The sequence below is a fragment of the Meles meles genome, chromosome 1 (assembly GCF_922984935.1).
Source record: "Meles meles chromosome 1, mMelMel3.1 paternal haplotype, whole genome shotgun sequence".
Classification (NCBI taxonomy): Eukaryota; Metazoa; Chordata; class Mammalia; order Carnivora; family Mustelidae; genus Meles; species Meles meles.
Genome location: NC_060066.1, coordinates 86,807,828 through 86,829,234, shown reverse-complemented (window position 1 = coordinate 86,829,234; position 21,407 = coordinate 86,807,828). Strand labels below are relative to the sequence as shown.

Below are 21,407 nucleotides of genomic sequence, written 5' to 3'. Positions count from 1 at the left end.
GAGGCTGTTATCTCCTCAGTGAGCTTCTTATCTGCCCTTCCCCCTCAGTCCCTGTCTAGCTTCAAGGAGAAATTATGTATCCGAAGGAGGTAGAGGGAGAGACCGCAGGCTCCCAGACCTTTCTGCCCTCTGGGTCTAGACCTGACGGACATAGTGTGCCTGCTATACTGGTGTCATGCTGGTGTTACTGCTGGGGCGAGACCCTCTAGTCTGCCATCTCCCGGATTCCTGGCATCCTCGCTTCTGCACCTCCAGTATGCCAGCTGCCCTCTGCATCCTCCCTTAGCCAGTGCCTCTCACCACCTTCTGCATTGGTAAGGCTTTGGGTGCTCTTGTCCAGGGATCTGTGGCCTCCCAGGCTTTGCCTAGAGAAGTGTGACAAGGCTAGCCTTTGTCACCATATCCTTGCTGCCCCACATTTCGTAACTCTATCCACAGTGGATGGCAGTGGAAAATTATGTCTGCACAGCTACCTTTCTTCCTGTCTGCCCCTTGGCCTGACTCTCCCCTCTATTACCATTTAGTGCAAAACTCTCTTTAGAGGCCTTCAATCTTGGCTGTTAATAATAGAGGGCAACTTTTGGAATTTCGGATTTTTATTTTGTCTTTCAACAAAGTTTGAAATTTAGGTCTATTATCTTACTAGGGATTCTGAGTCAGTTTTGTGACTTCAAGGCGAGCAATGACTTTATTCTAGGAATCTCCCTTTAATCAGAGGTCCTTAATTCAGTGGATAGGGGAGGCTGCAGACTACTAAATCGGTTTCACATTTAAAAATACATGTTCCCTGGGGCACCTAGGGGGCTCAATTGGTTAAGCATCTGTCTTCAGCTCAGGTCACGATCCCAGGGTCCTGGGATGGGAGCCCCACATCAGGCTCTCTGCTCAGTGGGGAGTCTGCGTCTCCCTCTCACTCTCCCTCTGTGCTCCCTCTCAAATAAATAAATAAATAAAATATTTAAATACATATGTATATTTATGATCCCTTCCTCTTGTTAGTGAACTACTTCATGCCCCAAGGAACTTTGTTCACACAGTTGTCCCCCAACTCACCTCCTGTTAGCAAGTGGGATTTAGGTTTTTATCTAGAATCTATTTCTTTTTGCACCTCTTCTGGCCTCCCCATTCCTCACTTCCTCAAGTTTGACTTAAGGGTGGATCTTGAGTAACCTGCTCTCTCACCTCTCACCATTCATTTCTGCGGGAAGCGCTTCCTTTACCAAGGGAAGGGAGACCACTAATGTAATGAGCGTGTATCCCTACAGTGGCCATAAGTCTGGGTGCGGCTTGCATGGGTTGGGGGAGGGGCAGAGAACAGCAGTTACTACTGGAGTGACAAGAAATTTCTGTCTTGAGTCCAGCCATTCCCATCACCACTACCAGTCTAGACATTGCCCAGCTTCTGGCATTGGCTGTCTGGCCGAAGAGGGAAATAGAACCCCTGGGGTCTAGTCCTTCCTGATAACCTCGTGTGGCTGCTCTCTGGACCTTGCAGGCTGGGTGTGACTCAGCACCAGCAGCTTTTTTTCTTGTTCTGGTCTTGTTCTGGTGTCAGCTCTTCTGAAGGCAGTCTCTCCAGTGTGTTCCAGAATAACACTCTGAGTCCGACTGACTCCATGGTGGACCTGGCCTCCTCTTTCTGAAAGGAGGATTTGGAAATAGCTTCCTACTTCCCACCTTTCTTCTCTTGACTCCCGTTTCTGCCATTGCACACTACTTGGTTATGGACTACATTTCAAGACAACTCCAATATAGGGGCATATAATCAGGAAGAAGCACAGACATGCCCCACATAAAGGAGAAACAAACTTGCACAGGCCTTTAAAAAAAAAATACAACATAATTAAAAAAAAAAAAAACTGATCCACATGATATACACAGCTACATAAAGCATTAAGATGCTTTCTAATAGCACACATTTAAGATTTTTAAATTGAGTGATTTCAGAACTTACTGGAAAATAAGAATGTTTAAAATCAATTGTTATTTAGACCTCACATTGACCATAAAGATGGAGACAAGTGATTTAAGTCCACCTCCAGAGCTCCCTGTGGGCATACTTCTTGGTTCTGAGAAGGCAGGAATGCATGAGTTTCTTCAGGAACATTCACAGGCACAGGAAATGACTATTGACATAATCTTTAAGCCTAATAGTTAAGATTATTCTTCAGTTTATAATTTAAAAGCTTCTGACAGCTGAATGCTATGATACAATTTATAATGAAAGAGTTTGAATGACTGAGGTCTATTTCACTGAGCTGGTTTCTCTTATGAGTTGAAACTAAGACTTGTATAAACATAGGAAGGGAAGCCCTTCCCGGGTTTATGTAGTTAGGCAAGAATACTTAATGTCCCACATTCCCAACTGTGCTGCAGTACCATTTGTGCTGTACATAAAGTTTATAGAAGGCAAATCTATAGGATTTAAGGGGCATTTTTTCCCCAGTAAATAGTCTTATCCTGCTACCAGTGTGTAACAGAAATACATATTAATTTCTTTGAGATATACAATTTGATATTTCCCTAGTGTTCCTTTTAAAAATGGGAATCTTAGCTTTTGGATATTTTTAAAGTTACAAGAAGAACAAAAACAAAACTAAAAAAACCAAAAGTGGACCATGGAGAAAGAGAACAATAGTACACTACCAGTTGTAAGTCATTTGGGAAACTGTAGATAATCACAGCCTCCAGCAATGTTTAAAAAAAAAAAGAATTTAGGGTACCTGGGTGGTGCAGTGGGTTAAGTGCCCAACTCTTGGTTTCAGGCTCAGGTCATGATCTCAGGATCCTGCTATCGAGCCCCCTGTCGGGCTCTGCGCTCACTGGGAGTGTGGTTGGGATTTTCTCTCCCTCTGCCCCTCCGTTTTGCTCTTTCTGTCTCAAATAAATAAATCTTAAAAAAAAAAAAGAGAGAGAGAGAGAGATAATTTCTTACCATATTAAAACAGAATCTGGGTGCCTGGGTGGCTGAGTGGGTTAGGCCTCTGCCTTCGGCTCAGGTCATGATCTCAGGGTCCTGGGATCGAGCCCCTCATCGGGCTCTCTGCTCAGCGGGGAGCCTGCTCCCCCCCTCCCCCCGTCTACCTCTCTGCCTACTTGTGGTCTCTGTCAAATAAATAAAATAAAAATAAAATCTTTAAAAAAAAAGAGAGAGAATCTGCCAATGCTTGAAGAATCCAAGTTCATATCTTTTCAAATAAAATACATGATTGGGGCGCCTGGGTGGCTCAGTGGTTTAAGCCGCTGCCTTCGGCTCAGGTCATGGTCTCGGGATCCTGGGATCGAGTCCCGCATCGGGCTCTCTGCTTGGCAGGGAGCCTGCTTCCTTCTCACTCTCTCTGCCTGCCTCTCTGCCTACTTGTGATCTCTCTCTGTCAAATAAATAAATAAAATCTTTAAAAAAAAAATACATGATTGATATAATCTGCAATAACCTATACTTGGTTAAGGAAGCATTTGGATTAAGCCATTCTGTCAAAGTAAGATACCTACTATATAAATTTGGATCAGAAATAATCTGTTTGATTTATAATTTCTTCTCCCTACCAGCTAAGAATACAGTTTTATGTGAAGTCAACAAGCAGCTTGTCTTATAATTACACCAAGTACAATTCATGTGTTGATTTTTAAGGGAATCATGTAAGCCACGGCAGAAATGTTTTGTCTATATTGGCTTCTTTCCTCAGAATGGCACTATGATACCCCAAGGCTTAAATAAAAAGATTAAATGATGTGCTGGAAAATATATATAGAACTACCTCGCTCCACTAAAAGAGAGAGAGAAGAGAGATCTTACTAGAGTCTGAATACTTTCTCTTTTCTTGATTATAACTGGTTAGTTGCTTTCATGAATATAAAATGAGGACCTCGGGCACCTGGGTGGCTCAGTGGTTTAAGCCTCTGCCTTCGGCTCAGGTCATGATCTCAGGGTCCTAGGATCGAGTCCCGCATTGGGCTCTCTGCTCCGCAGGGAGCCTGCTTCCCTCTCATTCTCTCTGCCTGCCTCTCTGCCTACTTGTGATCTCTCTCTGTCAAATAAATAAATAAAATCTTTAAAAAAAAAATGAGGACCTGTGAGAGAAAGAGAAATTATTGGATAATTTAACCTAAAATACAATTTCAACTAAAATAATGACTGGGTATTTCAGTAAGGTCAATTAGCATTTATTTTCTTTTTGCAGTTTCTTCTAAGTTTATAAAAAGTCTCCACGAATAGATAAGAAAACCACTGTTTTGGATATCTATAACTGTAGATTAAAGTAGTTGGGCCAAGTAAGGTTTATAAAAATGCAAAACCGATCTTTATTACCAGGTAATGTGTGAATAGATTTCCCCACCCTTACTCTATATCCTGAACACCTTCTTCCATTGCAGGACTTTTTTTCCCCACATAATCCCTTCCTTATTAAGTATATCTATAGATATATATGTCTGTTTTACTAAGTATATCTATAGATATATATGTCTGTTTTACAAATTAAAACTTAATAAGGAAGGGATTATGTGGAAAAAAAAAGTCCTGCAATGGAAGAAGGTGTTCAGGATATAGATTTAATTTGTAAATTAAAACTTAATATATATACTTAATATATATATTATATACACTTAATATATATACCTTTAATATAATTATTGATGCATAATCTACATATAATAAACTGCACTGTATTTTTAAAATCAGAAAAGGAAACAATATTTTTAAAGTCTGTTGGAATTGGTTATACTTCTAAAAAGGCATTTCCCTATCTAAAATTTTCACTATAGAAGAATTTAAATGTGTCATATTGCTAAGAGCTGAATGAAATGACAGATATTTAGGATTTCCCTTGCAGATTATGAGATAATACTGTGACCCAAATATACCACCCCTCCTCAGTCCTAACCTATACTCTATTAAGGGGAGCACCGTGAAGAAGCTAATGCCAAATAGTTATCCATCTTCTAGAAAGATTTCAAATGTACCTTAAGTACCTGAAGTATTTGTAAAATATCCCCAGAGACAGATGCAAATTTAACAGACTAAATTAATTTTCAAATTAAAGCTTTATTTTAGTAATATCTTTATCCTGAACGTGCACTGTTAATTTAAACAGCATGCTCCTTTGAACCTTTGGGTGAAAATATGCAATTTCTCCCTTGAGATTTTAAAAGCTACCAAAAACTGTTAACATATTTCGCAATTTAATGAGATGTTATGAAAACTTTGACAGAAATATACTTCTCTGGCATTAAAACATTTCTTTTCTGTAAGTGGACAAGAAGAAATAAAAAGTAACACTGCCAAAGGCAAAGCTTAACTCTTTAACAGGATGATTTAGGGAAGTCTGGCAGTTTAACAAAAGTCATAATTTCCCCACAATTAAATTCTTCAACAATGTAGCCAAGTAGAGTAGATTACTACTAGCAAGAAAACCATTTCTGAAACTATTGCTATCAAATGTAGTATTTAGAGTTCAGTTTCAGGTAACTTTAAAGAACTTCGATTTCATGCCTTAAAGATAGAAGATTAGTCATAGCACTTTTTATGGCAATTACTTATAATAGTGAATGGCTGGATTCATACTTCAATTTCCATTTTATTCCCTTCAATGGTATATGAGTGGGTAAATATATTCACAAATATTTAAATACACAAACATTTTTGCTACATATTAATATGTAGAAAATTTTTTATTGTATGCCTTCTTTTTTTAAAGACATGCTTTGGTCACATTACTAGGAGTATTCCCATTAAGATCATAAAAATTACAGGCTATCAGATATGAGCCAAAATATGATCATGTTCAGCTGAATCAACTGAGTGATGGTTTTTGCCTTCCCTTTTTACCTCATTTCACTGCCAAAAGCTGAAAGAACACTGCAGTGAGGAGAAAAATAAAATGATGGTTCAACAGCTGTATTAATCAGTTCAACCTAGTCCATTAATATACTTTCCTATTTGCTAATCTTGGATCAAATTCAGCTTCTTTAACCCTAGGTCACTGAGAATTAAATGCACTTTACAGTTGGAAAGAATAGTAAAGACTGAGGAGAAAGAGAAGAAAGGGAGTTAAAGATATGACAAGAGACCTGTTTTGAGATTGAAGGTGGTCCCTGACAGACGTTTCTGCTTCATGGCTCTGACCCCCGAGCTCCTGTTGAAAACAAAAACAGGTGCAGTCAGGCAGAACAGCTGCTCCCTGGATACCTGGTGCGCAGTGTGGGGCGAAAGGCCCACAGCAGAGGACCTTCCTAATTGTACGTTCACACCGGGGCACATTCAGGGACGATATGCTCTGACCTGATTGAGCTCAGGGTAGTCACTGGGTGTCCTCAGACCCCCTCAAGGAGCAGATCAGGGCTAGAATTCCCAAATCAGACAGGTTTTCTCCTGTTTCATAATGGCCAAGTAGGTAGATTGTGAACAGCAACTGACGGGGGGAGAAGGAGCGTTGGCAAAGCTGAGATCATGACCATGAGGGGTTGACTCGCTGGAAGGGGCAGCAACTGCCCCTGCTCATCTAGTCCAGGACCTGAAAGAGGTGGCGGGAATATGGAGGGCCCAGGGAGGAAAATGAGGAGCACCGTTGCTTAGTGACACTCATCTGCTCTTCACACCAGGCTGCAGGGATTCCCAAAGCCTTCCACAATTTGGAAACATAATACGCTATTTCATAGTCATCCAGGAAGGTGGCCAAACCCTGTCTAATACACCAAACTCTTTTCCAGTACTCCAAACAGGTTTTCTAAGAGGGAACAATAACTAGTTGTAGAAGTATGCAACTTCATAATACCTCAACAATCTTCTCATACATCTTTAGCTGAAACTGAATAAATGATCTACACCTTCCAATAGAAATGGCTTCTCAGACCAACTTAAGCACAGACTGGTTTTCACAAAAATGGAATATTGGTGTCTTTATTTTTAACTGTCAAGAATATTGATAGCTATCCGCTTTTCAGGGTGTAATAGATACCCTATAGAAAATATGTACATTCTTTGGAGATATATATATACACGATTCTTTGATTTTTGTATCTTTCTTTTTTCCAATAGTTTTTCTTGCACTATACAGTAATGACTATCTCTCACAATGGATAGATAAGCTGTGTTTTATGCAAGACTGATGATTTCCTTCCACATTTATTTAGATTAGACAGATAAACCAAAACTTCCCACTATGGATTCACATGTAAACTTTCAGGCATGATGTTTGTTATGTCTGATGTAATAAATACAGAATGATTTCCTACTATTTAAAAACAATGGATGCCACTTTCTACCAGCATCCATCAGGGAAAAGCCTAAGGCTGTGAGTCTGTTGTAGTCTTGCCACGATTTGCTTTCTCTCCAGATCCAGAATGCTTCAGAAACTGACCAGTAGCACCAATGTATAATCTTGATCGCATGGGCCATTTCTGAAAAAGAATATTTAAACAAGAATCCAAAAGTTAGTATCTGAAACAGCTATGTCTTTACTAGTAATATTAAAAATTCCAAATGCCTCAAAGCAAATGCAGTATCATGAAGCTAGCAACAATTGTAATTGTGAAGTCTAAGGAACAATGTAAGAAATGTTTGTTAATGCTAACAATAAAAGTAAAAATGTACCAAGACTTTGATTATAACTGTATAAAATAATATGGATGCATATGGACAAGAACTTCAAGAAATCATAGAGAATGAATATAGTTAAGTGAAACAATATATCTATCAACAGTATTTTAATTTAAAACTAAATATAAAATAAAATTGAGCCAAAAACAAGATTCCTGGCTTTAAAGATATTTTAAGGAGTTATACATGGTAAATGTATGTTCCCACTTATCACAGAACTACAATGAGAAGTGAGTTATTCAACTATGTACACATTTTATCTAGGAGCGCCTGGTGGCTCAGTTAATTAAGCATCCAACTCTTGGTTTCTGCTCAGGTCATGATCTCAGGGTCCTGGGAATGAACCCCACGTTGGGCTCTGTGCCCCTCCTCCTGTGCTCTCTCTCAAATAAGTAAATAAAAATCTTGAAAAAAAATTTTATCTAGCAAAAGTAGTATCTCGAAGTTGCAAATGTAATAATGTTTGGTGTTATGTAGATAAAACATCCAAAATAAATCTGGATGTAGCGGCATCATACAGCATTAACCTTTCAGTAATTATCATATTTGTATTCTGATTATGAATGTTCTAATTTCACTCTAAAAAATGGATAACCTTTCAAAAATAACATAGCTTGTTACCAAATAGATATGGTGATGAAGAAACATATTACATAAGTAGTACTTTCAGATATTTTATTTTGAGGGGGGGTGTCTGATAGTTCGAAGGTCTGTGAAATACTAGTCAGAGAAATGCTACTTTTATACAAAGAGAAGTCTTTAGACTAATAAAGTGCAACTCCCAAAGGTCCATTGGATCCCACATTCTCCAGAGAGTAAATGCTACAGCGAGTAGCAAGCTGTTTTTATCCCTAAACATTCACAGATCCACTGCTGGTTACACAGCACAATGAAATGTTCTGAAATGCCCGACAGATAACCTGCAGTGCTCAAATAGAGATACAATTATTAACAAGGTAAAGACCCTAAGAACTTCAGATTCTTAACCCAAGCATCATATTAAAATTATGTGGGGAACTTTAAAAAATACTGATGGCCATGTCACACACCAGACCAATTAAATTGGAATGGACCTCTTTTTGCAGAAGTTTAGTATAAGGTAGAGTCAGATCGTCCTTCTGAGTACAGTATTATCACCTAAACTGGCATTCCAGATGTAAAATGTAGCATTAAGGGATAGTAAGTAGTCATGTGATACCATCCAGGAAACTTATGTTCCTAGCAACCAACAAGAGTCCCAGTTTTATGCCTCCAGATATAAGAAGTAAATTTGCTTTCATGAAGTTCTGGTCCATTTTAGAGTTCTAAATTCTGACTGGAAATCTATACTTTAAACACAGATAAAGTATAAAATTTGTGTTACTTAGAATTTAAAATTATCTACTTCTGTATAATCTTCCTACAAATAACCTTGTACTTTACATTTGATGTAGTAATAACACTGACACGGTGCTACTTATTTTTGCATCCAGTTCAGGTTTTTGTTGTTGTTGTTTTAAATCACATATGTGCGTTCTTTTATATTCTGGGTGTATCACTGGTCCTGTCCTTGGGTTCTTGCCATGGGCTGATAACCTCAGGGGTTTTAGAAACTGATCTGCGGTTTTTCTGATCTGTCAGGAGCTGACATTGTTAAGTCAGATTCGAGTCCTGCATTATACTGAAGAACCTTGTGCTATAATGCTATGGACTGAATGCGTTATGTGCCCCGCCCCCGCCCCCCAAATTCATACGCTGATGCTCTAACTCCCAACGTGATTGTATTTGTGGAAGTAATTCAGGTTACATGAAGTTAAAAGGGTGGGTCCCTCATCATGGATGGATTAGAGATCTTTTTTTTTTTAAGATTTTAATTATTTATTTGAGAGAGAGATGGAGAGAGGATGAATTTTGGGAGGGGCAGAGGAAGAAGCCAACTCTCTGTAGAGCAGGGAACCGGACAACCTGGGCAAGAACCCTGGGATCATGACCTGAGTGGAAGACAGTTGCTTAACCAACTGAGCCACCCAGGCCCCCAGATTAGTGGTCTTTTAAGAAGAGAGGGCTTCTTTTTTCCCGAGAAAGATGGAGGTGGACCAACTGCAAGATAGGCAGAGAACTCTCACCAGGAATTGAGTTGGCCAGCACCTTGATCCTAGACTTTCCAGACTCCAGAATTGCGAGAGAACAAATTTCTGTTTTTTAAGCCTTCCGGTATATGGTATTTTGTTATTGCAGCCCAAGTGGACTAATACTTGTAGTTAATTAGTGTAGGGCTAACTAAAATAATTTCCAGTGTAGATTTTTGGCATATTATAAACCTGTGCTTCTCAGTCTTTTAAATTCCTGCCTCGTATTCATGAGCATAAAAATCTCATGCTTAAACTTTGGATATAATTTGAATATTCCATATGCATTAAATATATTTAAAAGCAAATAAAATAAATATTCTACTGAATGCTCTCTGGTATTTCTGATATGTGCTACCTGGGTACTGCTGTACTGAGAATTACTTGAAATCATGCAACCGAGTGTAGAGACAAATGAAGGCATCTGTGTTCCTTGGCGGGACAGAAGTAATTAATGAAGCAATCTTAAAAATGTATACGTGGATTTTTGGGGTGCCTAGCTGGCTCAGTGGGAGGTGTGCGTGACTCCTGATCTAACAGTCATGAGTTTGAGCCCCACATTGGGTGTAGAGATTACTAAAAAATAAAATAAACTTAAAAAAAATGTGTATGTGAGTTTTTGCCTCATTTTTCATCAACTTAATAATAAAATGTGGGGCTCCTGTGTGGCTGTGGGTTAAGCCTCTGCCTTCGGCTCAGGTCATGGTCTCAGGGTCCTGGGATCCAGCTTGCGTCTGGCTCTCTGCTCAGCAGGGAGCCTGCTTCCCCTCTCTTTCCGCCTGCCTCTCTGCCTACTTGTGCTTTCTCTCTGTGTGTCAAATAAATACATAAAATCTTAAAAACAAAAACAAAACTTTAAGAACTTTGTACTTCGAGGGGCACCTGGGTGGCTCAGTGGTTTAAAGCCTCAGCCTTCAGCTCAGGTCATGATCCCAGGACCATGGGATCAAGCCCCACATCGGGCTCTCTGCTCAGCCCGGAGCCTGTTTCCCTTCCTCTTTCCCTACTTGCCTCTCTGCTTACATGTGATCTCCGTCTGCCAAACAAATTAATAAAATCTTTAAAAAGAAAATAAAAACTTTGTACTTCGATTTTCCAAAAGGCTTCTAATGATTTTATTCAACCTAATTTAATGTACACATGTAGTTTTAAGAGTCAGAAATAAAATGTAAGTAAAATGTTGGTTAAGCTGCATGTCAGTTTCATGCCAAAAAAGCAAGTTGACGGGTTGCCTGGGTGGCTCAGTGGGTTGAAGCCTCTGCCTTCAGCTCAGGTCATGATCCCAGGGTCCTGGGATTAAGCCCCGCATCGGGCTCTCTGCTGGGCGGGGAGCCTGCTTCCTCCTCTCTTTCTCTCTGCCTGCCTCTCTGCCTAGTTGTGATCTCTCTCTGTCAAATTAATAAATAAAAATAAAAATAACTTAAAAAAAAAGCAAGTTGACTGTTTTGCATATCACCTTTCAATGGAATGTCTTAATATTGTGCAGATTAACACAGTCCTGACCTCTATTTTACCTAATAAAATTTATAACCATGTTATTTCATGAGGCTTAGAACAATCTAGCAAACTCACAGGATTAACCAAACTGAACCTGAAAATCTTAAAAATGCACTCTTGGATTCTGGTGTTAAATGACCCCAAAATAACAAAACTTTGTATTTATTTTTAAAATTATTGTATATGTATATTATCAACAGTGACTCCCCAAGGATAATGCAATTAATAAAGTCATCTGTGCTTTTCTCCCAATATAAGAATCTGAAATATATTCCTATTCTCTTGAAGGATCACTGCCCTTTGCTACTCTGATGCTAATCAAATTGCTCACATCCCAGAGGGATGAAAACTGCTGTTTTAGGCCATGCCCCAGGATCCCAGTCACGTAAACCTTTCAGCTTCATTTTAGGTACTCTTAATGTAAATTCCCCAAAATGCTAAAATCCCAATACAGATAATAAGGACTGATGACTCAATGTTATGGCCTTGAAATATTTAACAGATCTTTAATCATCAAAGACATAGTAATACTATGTTGTAAGGCAGAAAAAATAAAGTCATCTCGGAACACTTTTTAACTATGGGTTATGACACCCTTAGTTAACTAAAAATTAGTACGATCAGAATATTTTTATTTCTTTTGCATTACATTAATCAAAGATAGACTTAATACTTAAGCATTTGGTAATATCCATAAAATAATGTGTTACAGGTGGTTTCAATTAACATGTATGAAATCTCTTTCCTCCAAACATCCAAAAGCACATGGTTATAGCGCTCTTATGGTACACAGAACATTATCCCTCACAGTACTGTTATTTTATTTTTGTCTTTGTCTCTATTATATATTCATTTAGGGCAGGGATTGAGTCTTACTGTTAATTGTATCCACTCTCCTAACTGTGCTTTGCATACAGTAGATGCTCAGTAAATGATTTTAAAACAGACTAGTCACTTGTTCAACCATCATCAATTTCATTTTAAAGAGGAAATACTTGGCCTTGTTTCATTATCCCTAGAATTGTCTTTTAAAATCAAAACAACTGATTTGAGGGCAAATGAAATTTGATTTTTCTTAAGAGTTATAAAACTACAAAAACACTTGGTGCCTGAATCAAATACAGAAACCAAAATACTCCTGTTAAGTTTACTGTTAGAAGAAAATTATTAACAATATTTATTCAAAAAGATACTATAAGAAACAAAGGTGAGAAAAATTTGATTTCTTATCTGAATTGTATCTCCCAGAGAGGCATTTTAAAAATGCATTATGTAGTAAAGTCTATTTAATGTTAAACTTTTTTAGAGTATGTGGGAAATGTCAAGTTAAAAGAAATCTAATATTAATGATATACTTGAATATCAATCTAATGCAGACTATAGAGCAAAACCCCTAATTAATAATGAATGACTTTTCAGGGGAGATTATATTATACAGCACATGAATATAATGAAGTCTATCATAATTATAAACATGATATTTCAAATTTCTATATTCAAAATAGTTTGAGTCTATCATCATGCTGATTATATTTGCAACGTAAACTGTTAAACATCACCACATAATTTTAATTTCAGTTAATATTAGAGAGTGTGCTTTGCTACATTTCAATCATGGTTATTCAATAATTTATGGAACATGGATATGCTTAAGGCTAAGTCCTAATTTTGTATTTGTGTGTGTGGCAAAATATTTCAGAATGGTAGAAACAAAAATTTGAACATTTAGATTTAGAAAATATAGGGAAGATAATGCATTTTGAACAGAAAGCCAGATGAATGCTGGATTTTGAAACCATCGAATCTAGGACAATGCAGAGCCTAAGCACTGCAATATAGATAATAAATCATAACTGTATACACCATGTAAATGAAAACCCTGACCATTTTACCTACATGTACTGTAAAAAATTTTACAAAACGGATTCTAGGGGCTATTTTTGCACATTACAGAATTTTAATATAGTATTGAATCAGCTTAACATACCCCAATCTATTGTGAAAATTACATAAATACATTATAGTTTTTCTAACATTCTAGGTAACTGCCTAATCCATGACAATTAACCTTTATTAAAACGGACTGAAAATTTACTCCACAGGATGGCAGAACGGTCTCACTTTGTTCTTACCAGTTTTACAAAAAAAAAAAAAAAAAAAAAAACAAACCTCAACATGGTTTCCTGGATTATTTAAGGGGCGATAATTCCATCACCCCCTGTAATTCGTGAAACTTTTCAACCATCTGATAAAAACCTCGACTGAAATGTAATTATGTACATTAAAACTGTCAAAGGCTCATAAATGTAAATCTGATAATAAAAATCCCCAGAACTTGCCAAATACCCCACCAGACACTCCCAAGAAACTTCTCACTTAGGAAAGGATGCATCCTGTAAGTGGAATAAGACACCCCTAAGACCCAAGCCACTTTGGGTTTAAATCCACTACCTGTGAACAGTTCCAGAGTAGCATTTTGCAGTGAGGACCTGGCTATCGGTGCCTTTGCGGGCCAAGGTCACTCTCCGGATCTGTTCCCCGTCTCACCCCGCTCCGCGGTGTCTGCCCCGGACAGAGGGCTATAAGCTCTCTGGCCGACCCGGACAAAGGGTTAATGTGCCCCGCTTCCTGGCCCAGAGCAGGCCGCTGTGCCTGCCTACCTTGACAGGGTGTAGGTAGCCGTCGCCGCGCAGGGCGCCCAGCCCAGCATCCGCCGGCGCCTCGGCGCCGTCCTGCAGGCTTCGGGTGAGATGGGCAATGTAGGTAGTGGCCAGCAGCAGCACGTCCAGCTTGGACAGCTTGGTGTCCGGCGGCACCGACGGCAGCGTGCGCTGCAGCTCCAGGAAGGCGTGCCGCAGGGTCTGCACGCGGCTTCGCTCCCGCGCGGCGTTCGCCGCAGCCGGCCTCCCGCCCCCCGGTCGCGCGCTGCCTCCAGGGCCCGCTGGTCCTGGCCCGGGCCTGCCGGGGCTCGAGTCGCGGGTGGCGGCCACCGCGGGCGCGGTCTCGTTGCTAGCGATCCGGGAGCTGCCAGCCGGGCCGTCGCGGTCCATGGCGGCTTCCCGCGTTGCGTACCCTGCAAAGGACCCAAGGCGCGGTGAGGACCCGCGCGGATCTGGGCTTAACCAGGGGAACCGCAGGCCTCTCGCTTCAACTGCACGCGGGGCCGGACCATCGACGTGGCTTGGGGCGTTCTCAGAGATGAGGTCGTCTTGTCTGGGGCGTGTTTACCTCCCGGCGCCTTGGGAGAGTTGTGGGGCCTGACAGTTCCTGGGCTTAGAAGGCTCAGGAGGGGCACGGTGCCGACTTTACTTTTCACGGACAAATTAAGTGAAAGGGGTATTCTACCGAGGAAGGGAGATCTCGGAAGCACAGCTCCAGTTCGGGACTTGTTGGCACTTCTGGACCAGTATGCTTCAGTCCCAAAGAGAGATGGGCAGGTCACTCTCTCCGGGCGCAGCGGGAACCCCTGGCCTCGCCAGGGTCCTCAGTGCCCACGCGGGCAGCCCTCGCACCGCTTGTTCCCGAGGCCAGTGATCCCGGGGGTGACGGCGGGAGCTCATTCTAATTTCTGTGGGAGGAGAGGGCATCCCTGATCTCACCTTGGACTAAGGCACCCGCTGTCCTAACGAACCTGGGGACCAAGCGACGCGGCTGGGGTCGGACCGAGGTCCTCACCTTTCCTGGAGCGGTGGTGCAGGGCTCCGCTCCGCTGCACTAGCGGGCCAAGAGCGTCGAGCTGGGTCTGAGTGGCCAGGGACGCACAGGTCACTCCATCCTCGGCCAGCCGAAGTCGACAGTCACTTCTAGGCCCTGCGGAGCGCGCCTTTTAGGCGGGCAGCCCCGTGGCCAAGCGTGTGTAGGCGAGACTCTATGTAGGGCTGGGACAGCAGCACCCGCCGGGGTCCGCGCCCACCTGAGGGGCTTTGCCAGGGGCTGAGAGTCACTAATCAAATAGTCCTGCGGGGCGGGGCCATGGGGACAGGTCGTCATCAAGGCTCCGCCCCCGCCCCGTACCCGTTCGCCCCCAGGCGTCACTGCAGGCGCTGCACGTCGAGCGTCCGCGGTGCTGAAGGCCGGTGGGGCGGCCTCGCGGGTTACCTCGCCTCGCCGCGAGCCTTCCGTCATGGGTCCGGCCTGAGCGCCGGCGCCTCCCAGGCAGGCGCCGGGCTGAGGCGGGAACCCTGCCGTTTTGCCGAGAGTGACTTTTAGTTTTCTGAGGAAATGTGGAGTGTGCAGCTGTGAAGCGTTAACCTATTATTCTACCACGAAGGTAAATGTTTCCTGCCGCCCTGATTGAAGCAGTACTCCCTCCGGCTCGGTCCTCCGTGACCAGCTTATAGCCGCGCGGAGATAAGTGCGCCGACGGTGAAAGCTGAAGTTCCCTAAACCAAAGTAAACGGCTGTGGGATCGGGGTCGCTTCTCCCCCGGGGGCGCGGACCGTTGCCCTGGTCTCCGTCGCACAGGCGGGGCCCCCTTTGTGTCGTTTTTTGGACCTAAAATTCGTCCTGGCCCCGCTCCCCTTCAGGGAACTCTCCGGGGCTGTCCTGCACTTGGGGGCCCACGGGAAGCGTGGCCTGAAGCTGTGCGGTGAGGCCTCTGCCCGAGGCTCTTAGAGAACTAACGGGGGCCTCGGCGCCGCTGGGCCTCTTCGGAGCCCGCCCGGGAAACGCTGGGTCCGGGACGCCCCCACCCCTGTGGCTGCCGCCGGTCCAGGACCCAGGGCCTTCAGAGGTGAAGTCCCAGCGGACGCAGGATAGTTTCTAGAACGTAGTGTGTCCCTGAAATAAGGCCCTCAATTCGCAGAGCAGGACATTTAAAAATCTTTGGAGTCAAGACAGGATATCAAATTTAAAATATCATTGATGAAATTGCTCTTGTATATGAGATGTAATTTCTGTACAGTTGGAACTATTAAGTAGTACGTAGTGGTGGTGATACTTGCATTTTAATATATCATTCCACACTTTAAGTATATTAGTGGATCAGAATAACCATCATCTTCAGTTCCCGTTCAGTAACTGTAATTAGATTTACGCTTTAGAAAGGAATGGGCCAAAATACCATTGACTCAAGAAAGGATTACTTTCTTTTGATGAATGAGGAAGCACATCTTTATTTTCTCAGTAAATTGTAATGAGGCATAAAGCAATTGAAAAGCAATGCTTCAGATGCCATAAAGAAGCAAATCAAGGGGCGCCTGGGTGGCTCAGTGGGTTAAGCCGCTACCTTCAGCTCAGGTTATGATCTCAGGGTCCTGGGATCGAGTCCCGCATGGGGCTCTCTGCTCAGCAGGGAGCCTGCTTCCCTCTCTCTCTCTCTCTGCCTGCCTCTCTGTCTACTTGTGATCTCTCTCTCTCTCTGTCAAATAAATAATAAAAAAAAAAGCAAATCAAACTGCTTAAAGGCTTTTTATATAGTGAGGTACCCTAGAGCTACAAACTACAAAAGATGATATTGCCTAGTAGTATAAAAGTAAAAAACAAACAACAAACAAAACACACACACACAGACACAAACGTTTCAGATCACTTAAGGCTGAATTTACTTTTTTTTTTTCCTTTTCCTTTTGAGTTAGGAAGAAGGTGAAGTCCGGGTATGTCACTTTTTTGTCTGCAAGCTTTCAGATTCCTTCAAAGAGAGATTCTTCCTGTATTAATAGAGAAAAAAGACAGGAATATTTCAAAAATGAAAGTTCTCCAAAATGGGAACAAACATATAGACTCTAGGATACAACAATAGTAGAGGCTAATGCTTAGTCACCCAACTGTGAATCTTTTTAAAAGAAGCAGAAAGATTCCTCCCCCCCCGCCACCCCAGTAGAGAAGAATGTGGAAAATCTGTGTGTTGGAAGAAGTGTGGAAATAAGAATTTTGGAGGGAAGATTGGCTGGGCTAGGGTGAGGCAAACATGGAGGGCTTTTTATCTTTTGCACCCTTCTCATCTCACATGCCTCACGCTAGCCTAGCCTGCTAAAGTCTCCTGTTAAATGGAGGAGATGGGGTGGAGGTGGGGGCACCAGGCAAGCTCTTCACTGATAACAGAGGCTGGAAAGTGGACCTCTGTGTTGCCTGATAGGTTCAAAAGAAAAGACTGGTGACACAATACAACCACTGTGGGCCATCTTGTCTTACCTGCTGCCACTCTAAGCAGCCTCTTGAAATCCTTTCATGATTCTAGAGTAGTCCTATATCCGGCAAGAAGCCATTGTTTGCCAGTAAGTTAAAAATAGATGAAAATCTTCACATTTTCAACATTACATACGTTACCAACAGGTACTTTATTTAATGATATATGCAAAGTGCTTTACAAAAAAGCACTTTATTTTCTCATTTAGTCTACAAAAACCCTTTGAGGATTTCACATTTTATGGTTGAGAAAATAAGAGTCAGCAGGATTAAGTAATTTGTCAAGGTCACACAGCTAGCAAGTGGCAGAGACAAGGTCTGAGCCTGGCCGACTGACCCTAATTCCTTGTGGTTTTTACCATACCTATTCTATTTAATATTTGTAGAGTTCTTAATAATTTGCAAAACATATTTTGTATCTATTATTGCAATAAGGGATATATTTTAACTTGGCTCCCTATTAACAATTCAAACATTCTTTTCATAGTATAGTATATTCTTTGGAGTTCTTGTGTAGTCTTCCAGAAAGTAGATGGCTTTAGAGAGCTATAGATTTTATTTCATGGGGTATGGTGTAGATCTTAAAATTATATGTCTTTCTCTAAATATATCAATTTATCCTTAACTTACTATCTTTGTGATGTAAAATAATCACACATATCAGTGAAGAAAATACATTGCTGTTTTATATATATATATATATAGTGTAATAAAACATAGTTTTTATATAGTTGGTGCTTTTTTTCACGTTTCAGCTCTTTCCCTTATTGTTTAGTTAAGGTATGGTATACATTAAATTCCTTCTTTTGAGTCTATAGTTAAGCAAGTTTTGATAAAAACTACCACAGTAAAGATATGCAGCATTTCATCACCTTACCCTTCCATTCCTTTGTGACTTTGTGCATTCTACTCCTAGGCCTTGGCAACTACTGATCTGTTTTCTGTCCCTATAGTTTCACCTTTGCCAGATCGTCATAGAATTATACAGTGTGTACTCTTTGAAGTTGGCTTCTTTTAAAAATTTTTCTAAGTATAAAATTTTTTTTAATTTTAAAAAAAATTTTAAACTTTTTTTAAGTTGGCTTCTTTAGCTTAGCATAGTGCTTCGAGATCTGTCCATGTTGTTTTGTGTATCACTAGTTCATTCCTTTTTAATGCTGAGTAGTATTCTATTTCATGGATATACCACAGTTTATTTATCCATTCCCTAGTGTCAGACCTTTGGGTCGTTTTGTTTTTGGTGATTATGAATAAGCCTCTGTACATGTTTGGGTATAGATTTTTGTGTGCATATAGGTTTGCATTTCACTTGGAAAAATATCTGTTATTAACAGTGAGACTATTAGATACATTAAGTCCATGTTTAACTTTATAAAAGCATGTCAAACTGTTTTCCAAAGTGGCTGTACTATTTTTGCATTCCCACCAGCAGTGCATAGGAGTTCCAGTTATTCCTTATCTTTGCTAGCATTACCAGATTCATTTTCTTTTCATCCATTATATATTTTTTAAGAAAAATTAAGTCAATATTTTAAAATCCATTGATTTCTTAATCTAGATATCTTGGTTGCCAGTTAATCTGATTTGTCAAGTTTAAGAATTTGAGAAAGCTCTGCCTGGCTGCAGATTTGGAGCAGAGTAGCTGCAGGTGCCCTTAGGTGGACACATGCTCTCCAGTTCGCCTCAATCACATTCTCCCTGGTTCCCTCACTTAATTTACCTGCCTATACCTGAGGGCATTTTTGAGACCCCTTGCAGAGTAGTTGAGAGCTTGGCTTTTAGAGTCAGTGACCTGAATTCAAGTTTTAGCTCTGCCTCATGGCAGTTGTGTGACTTTGGGCCCTGCTCTGACTGAGCCTCTCCAATGCTTCTTTTCCCTGGCTATAAAATAAGTCTGATCATATTCTTATCTGAGAGGGTTCTGCTGTTTTTAAAATTTGGGGTTGTGAATATTCAGGTATCAAAGTAGACATTTTAAAATGGGAAATAACATAATTCTTAGAAATTAGATTTTACATAACTCTTGTTCACAGAGTAAGCCATTGACAGAGTTGAGACTAGAAGCCACAAAACCTAGCTTAGATTTTTCTATATAAAAAAAAAAAAAAGCCCAAACTTTGTTGCTTACCATGATTGCTTTTTTTAAAGGAGAGATGTCCTAATTTCAGAAGGGTTCCTTGAGAACTAACTACAAATCAATGTCTTAATATTATACCTACATTATTGGTACATAGAAGTTTATTTAACATATAAAATGAATTAGACTGAGGTTAGGTTTAACACAGTATAATTAAAGGCATTTAGAGCTTTGTGGATGAATTTATATAAGATCATCCCAGAGTTTTGTAACTAAAAATATTACCCAAGTTTTAAAAACTCTTGAGGGACACAGAAGATCTGTTGTTACAACTGTTCAAACATAACCTTAGCAGTGGTGAAAGCAAGTTATTTTTACTGTTTTTAAAGTTCATTTTTAACTCAAAGAAACCTAATACTTCCATATTCTAACTAAAGATAGTAGGTATTTTATAAATAGTTAAATAATGTACAGTGAACATTTCCCAGTGAATTATGGGTCCCAGAGATTCACATTCATTAAAAGTATCTGAAACTAAGGGCATTCTAACCCAGTTATGCAGTTATTTTTACAGTAACAAAAGAGAGGAATTGACTCTATGGACATGGTTTAGGCTTGAAAGATAAACAATCAAGTAACAATTTGCTTTTTTTAACATACAGTACTCTGCAGTATTCTCAGTAAATCTTATTTACAATATGTAAATGCATTTAATGTCTATTTTAAAATTACTAAGTCTCAAGCACCTCCTAGCGTATTTGAAAAGAGAGGAAACATCTGTCAGAAGTATTTACTGTGACAAACACAGAAAGAAGCAATCATGTGTACACTTTTTAGTACCATAAATTATTTTTAATTGAACAGTGAAGGCATTTGTTTAGAATCAGCTGTTAAATAAAAAATAGTTTTGAACTAATCTTTAATTAAAATGTACATCGATAGTATCAAGTTCAGTTTGAGGGTCAAAAACAACGTCAATGAGTCTGACTTTTTCCTCCCTGTAGGGAAAGCACGCTTGTGTAAATATACATGAGCACAGACTGCACGCATTTATAAAGGAGGTAAAAAACATTCCCTGTCATTGGACAGATGTTGCTTCCCTGTGTTCACATAGGATACGGGCACAGCTCCTAATGTACAGAACCTTAAAGAAATAGGGGCACATACTTTTATTATTTTGGAAGAAGACTTAAGTTCTTTTATACCTCTGAGCATTAAATGTAGACTATAGCGGACATGTCTATTGACGCTAGCTCATTTTCCCCTTAAAGTAATTAAGGGGAGGAGTTGCTTTAATCAACTTTTTAGATTTTTAGAATTTATTCTTTGTGGGTTTTTAAAAAGATTTATTTATTTGAGAGAGAGAGAGAGAGAGAGAGCGCGCGTGCGCGTGTGCACACAGGATAGGGGCAGATGGAGAGGGAGAGAGAGTCTTAAGAAGACTCTGTGCTCAGTGCAATGCCCGTCAAGGGACTTGATCTCACAATCCTCAGATCATGACCTTGAGACCATGAACTGAGCCAAAATTAAGGGTCAGAAGCTTAACCAACTGCACTACCCAGGCATCCTGAGGGTTTTTTTAAAATGCTTTAGTGACTGACCATCTATTCTCATTATCTCTTAGCTTTATGCTAAATTAATAAAATATTTGTGATAAGCACACTCTAAAAATCTATATCGAGCTTAATGAAATTCCATATTGGTCACCTTTTATTAAAGAGAAGTAGAACTGTTATTCCCATTTGGTAAGATTTAAATCTTTTATGATACCAAAATATTTTGGCATGCCTTCAGCAAAAATGTTACCAGAAGATACAAAAAACTTTAAAAATATATTTGTAATATTTTTTCACATTATAAAACTGAAGACTTGGATTGAACATAATTGTCTTCACTGACAGTGACAAAAGCTGGACATTCTTTATGTCCTTCTCACAGAAACCTCTCTATTCTGCTGGCTTCTTTGAGAGCATCCTGTCTTTGCAGTACATACTTGTCAGAG

The 21,407-nt window shown here is 40.3% G+C and overlaps 2 protein-coding genes across 2 annotated transcripts in view; both read right to left on the bottom strand.

The window, feature by feature from the left end:
• Window positions 1-7,284: 7,284 nt before the first annotated feature.
• TCF24 (transcription factor 24) lies at window positions 7,285-14,252 on the bottom strand. The gene is made up of 2 exons (XM_045999448.1): window positions 13,863-14,252; window positions 7,285-7,398 (listed from the first exon to the last, which is right to left on the bottom strand). The coding sequence occupies exons 1-2, from the start codon at window positions 14,250-14,252 to the stop codon at window positions 7,285-7,287; spliced, it is 504 nt and encodes a 167-aa protein (XP_045855404.1).
• A 2,549-nt stretch (window positions 14,253-16,801) lies between these two features.
• The window catches only part of PPP1R42 (protein phosphatase 1 regulatory subunit 42), a 59,267-nt gene continuing 54,661 nt past the window's right edge, over window positions 16,802-21,407 (bottom strand). Inside the window, exon 9 of the mRNA XM_046022662.1 lies at window positions 16,802-16,850. Coding sequence (XP_045878618.1) covers window positions 16,802-16,850 — 49 coding nt within the window. The remainder of the gene's footprint in view (window positions 16,851-21,407) is intronic.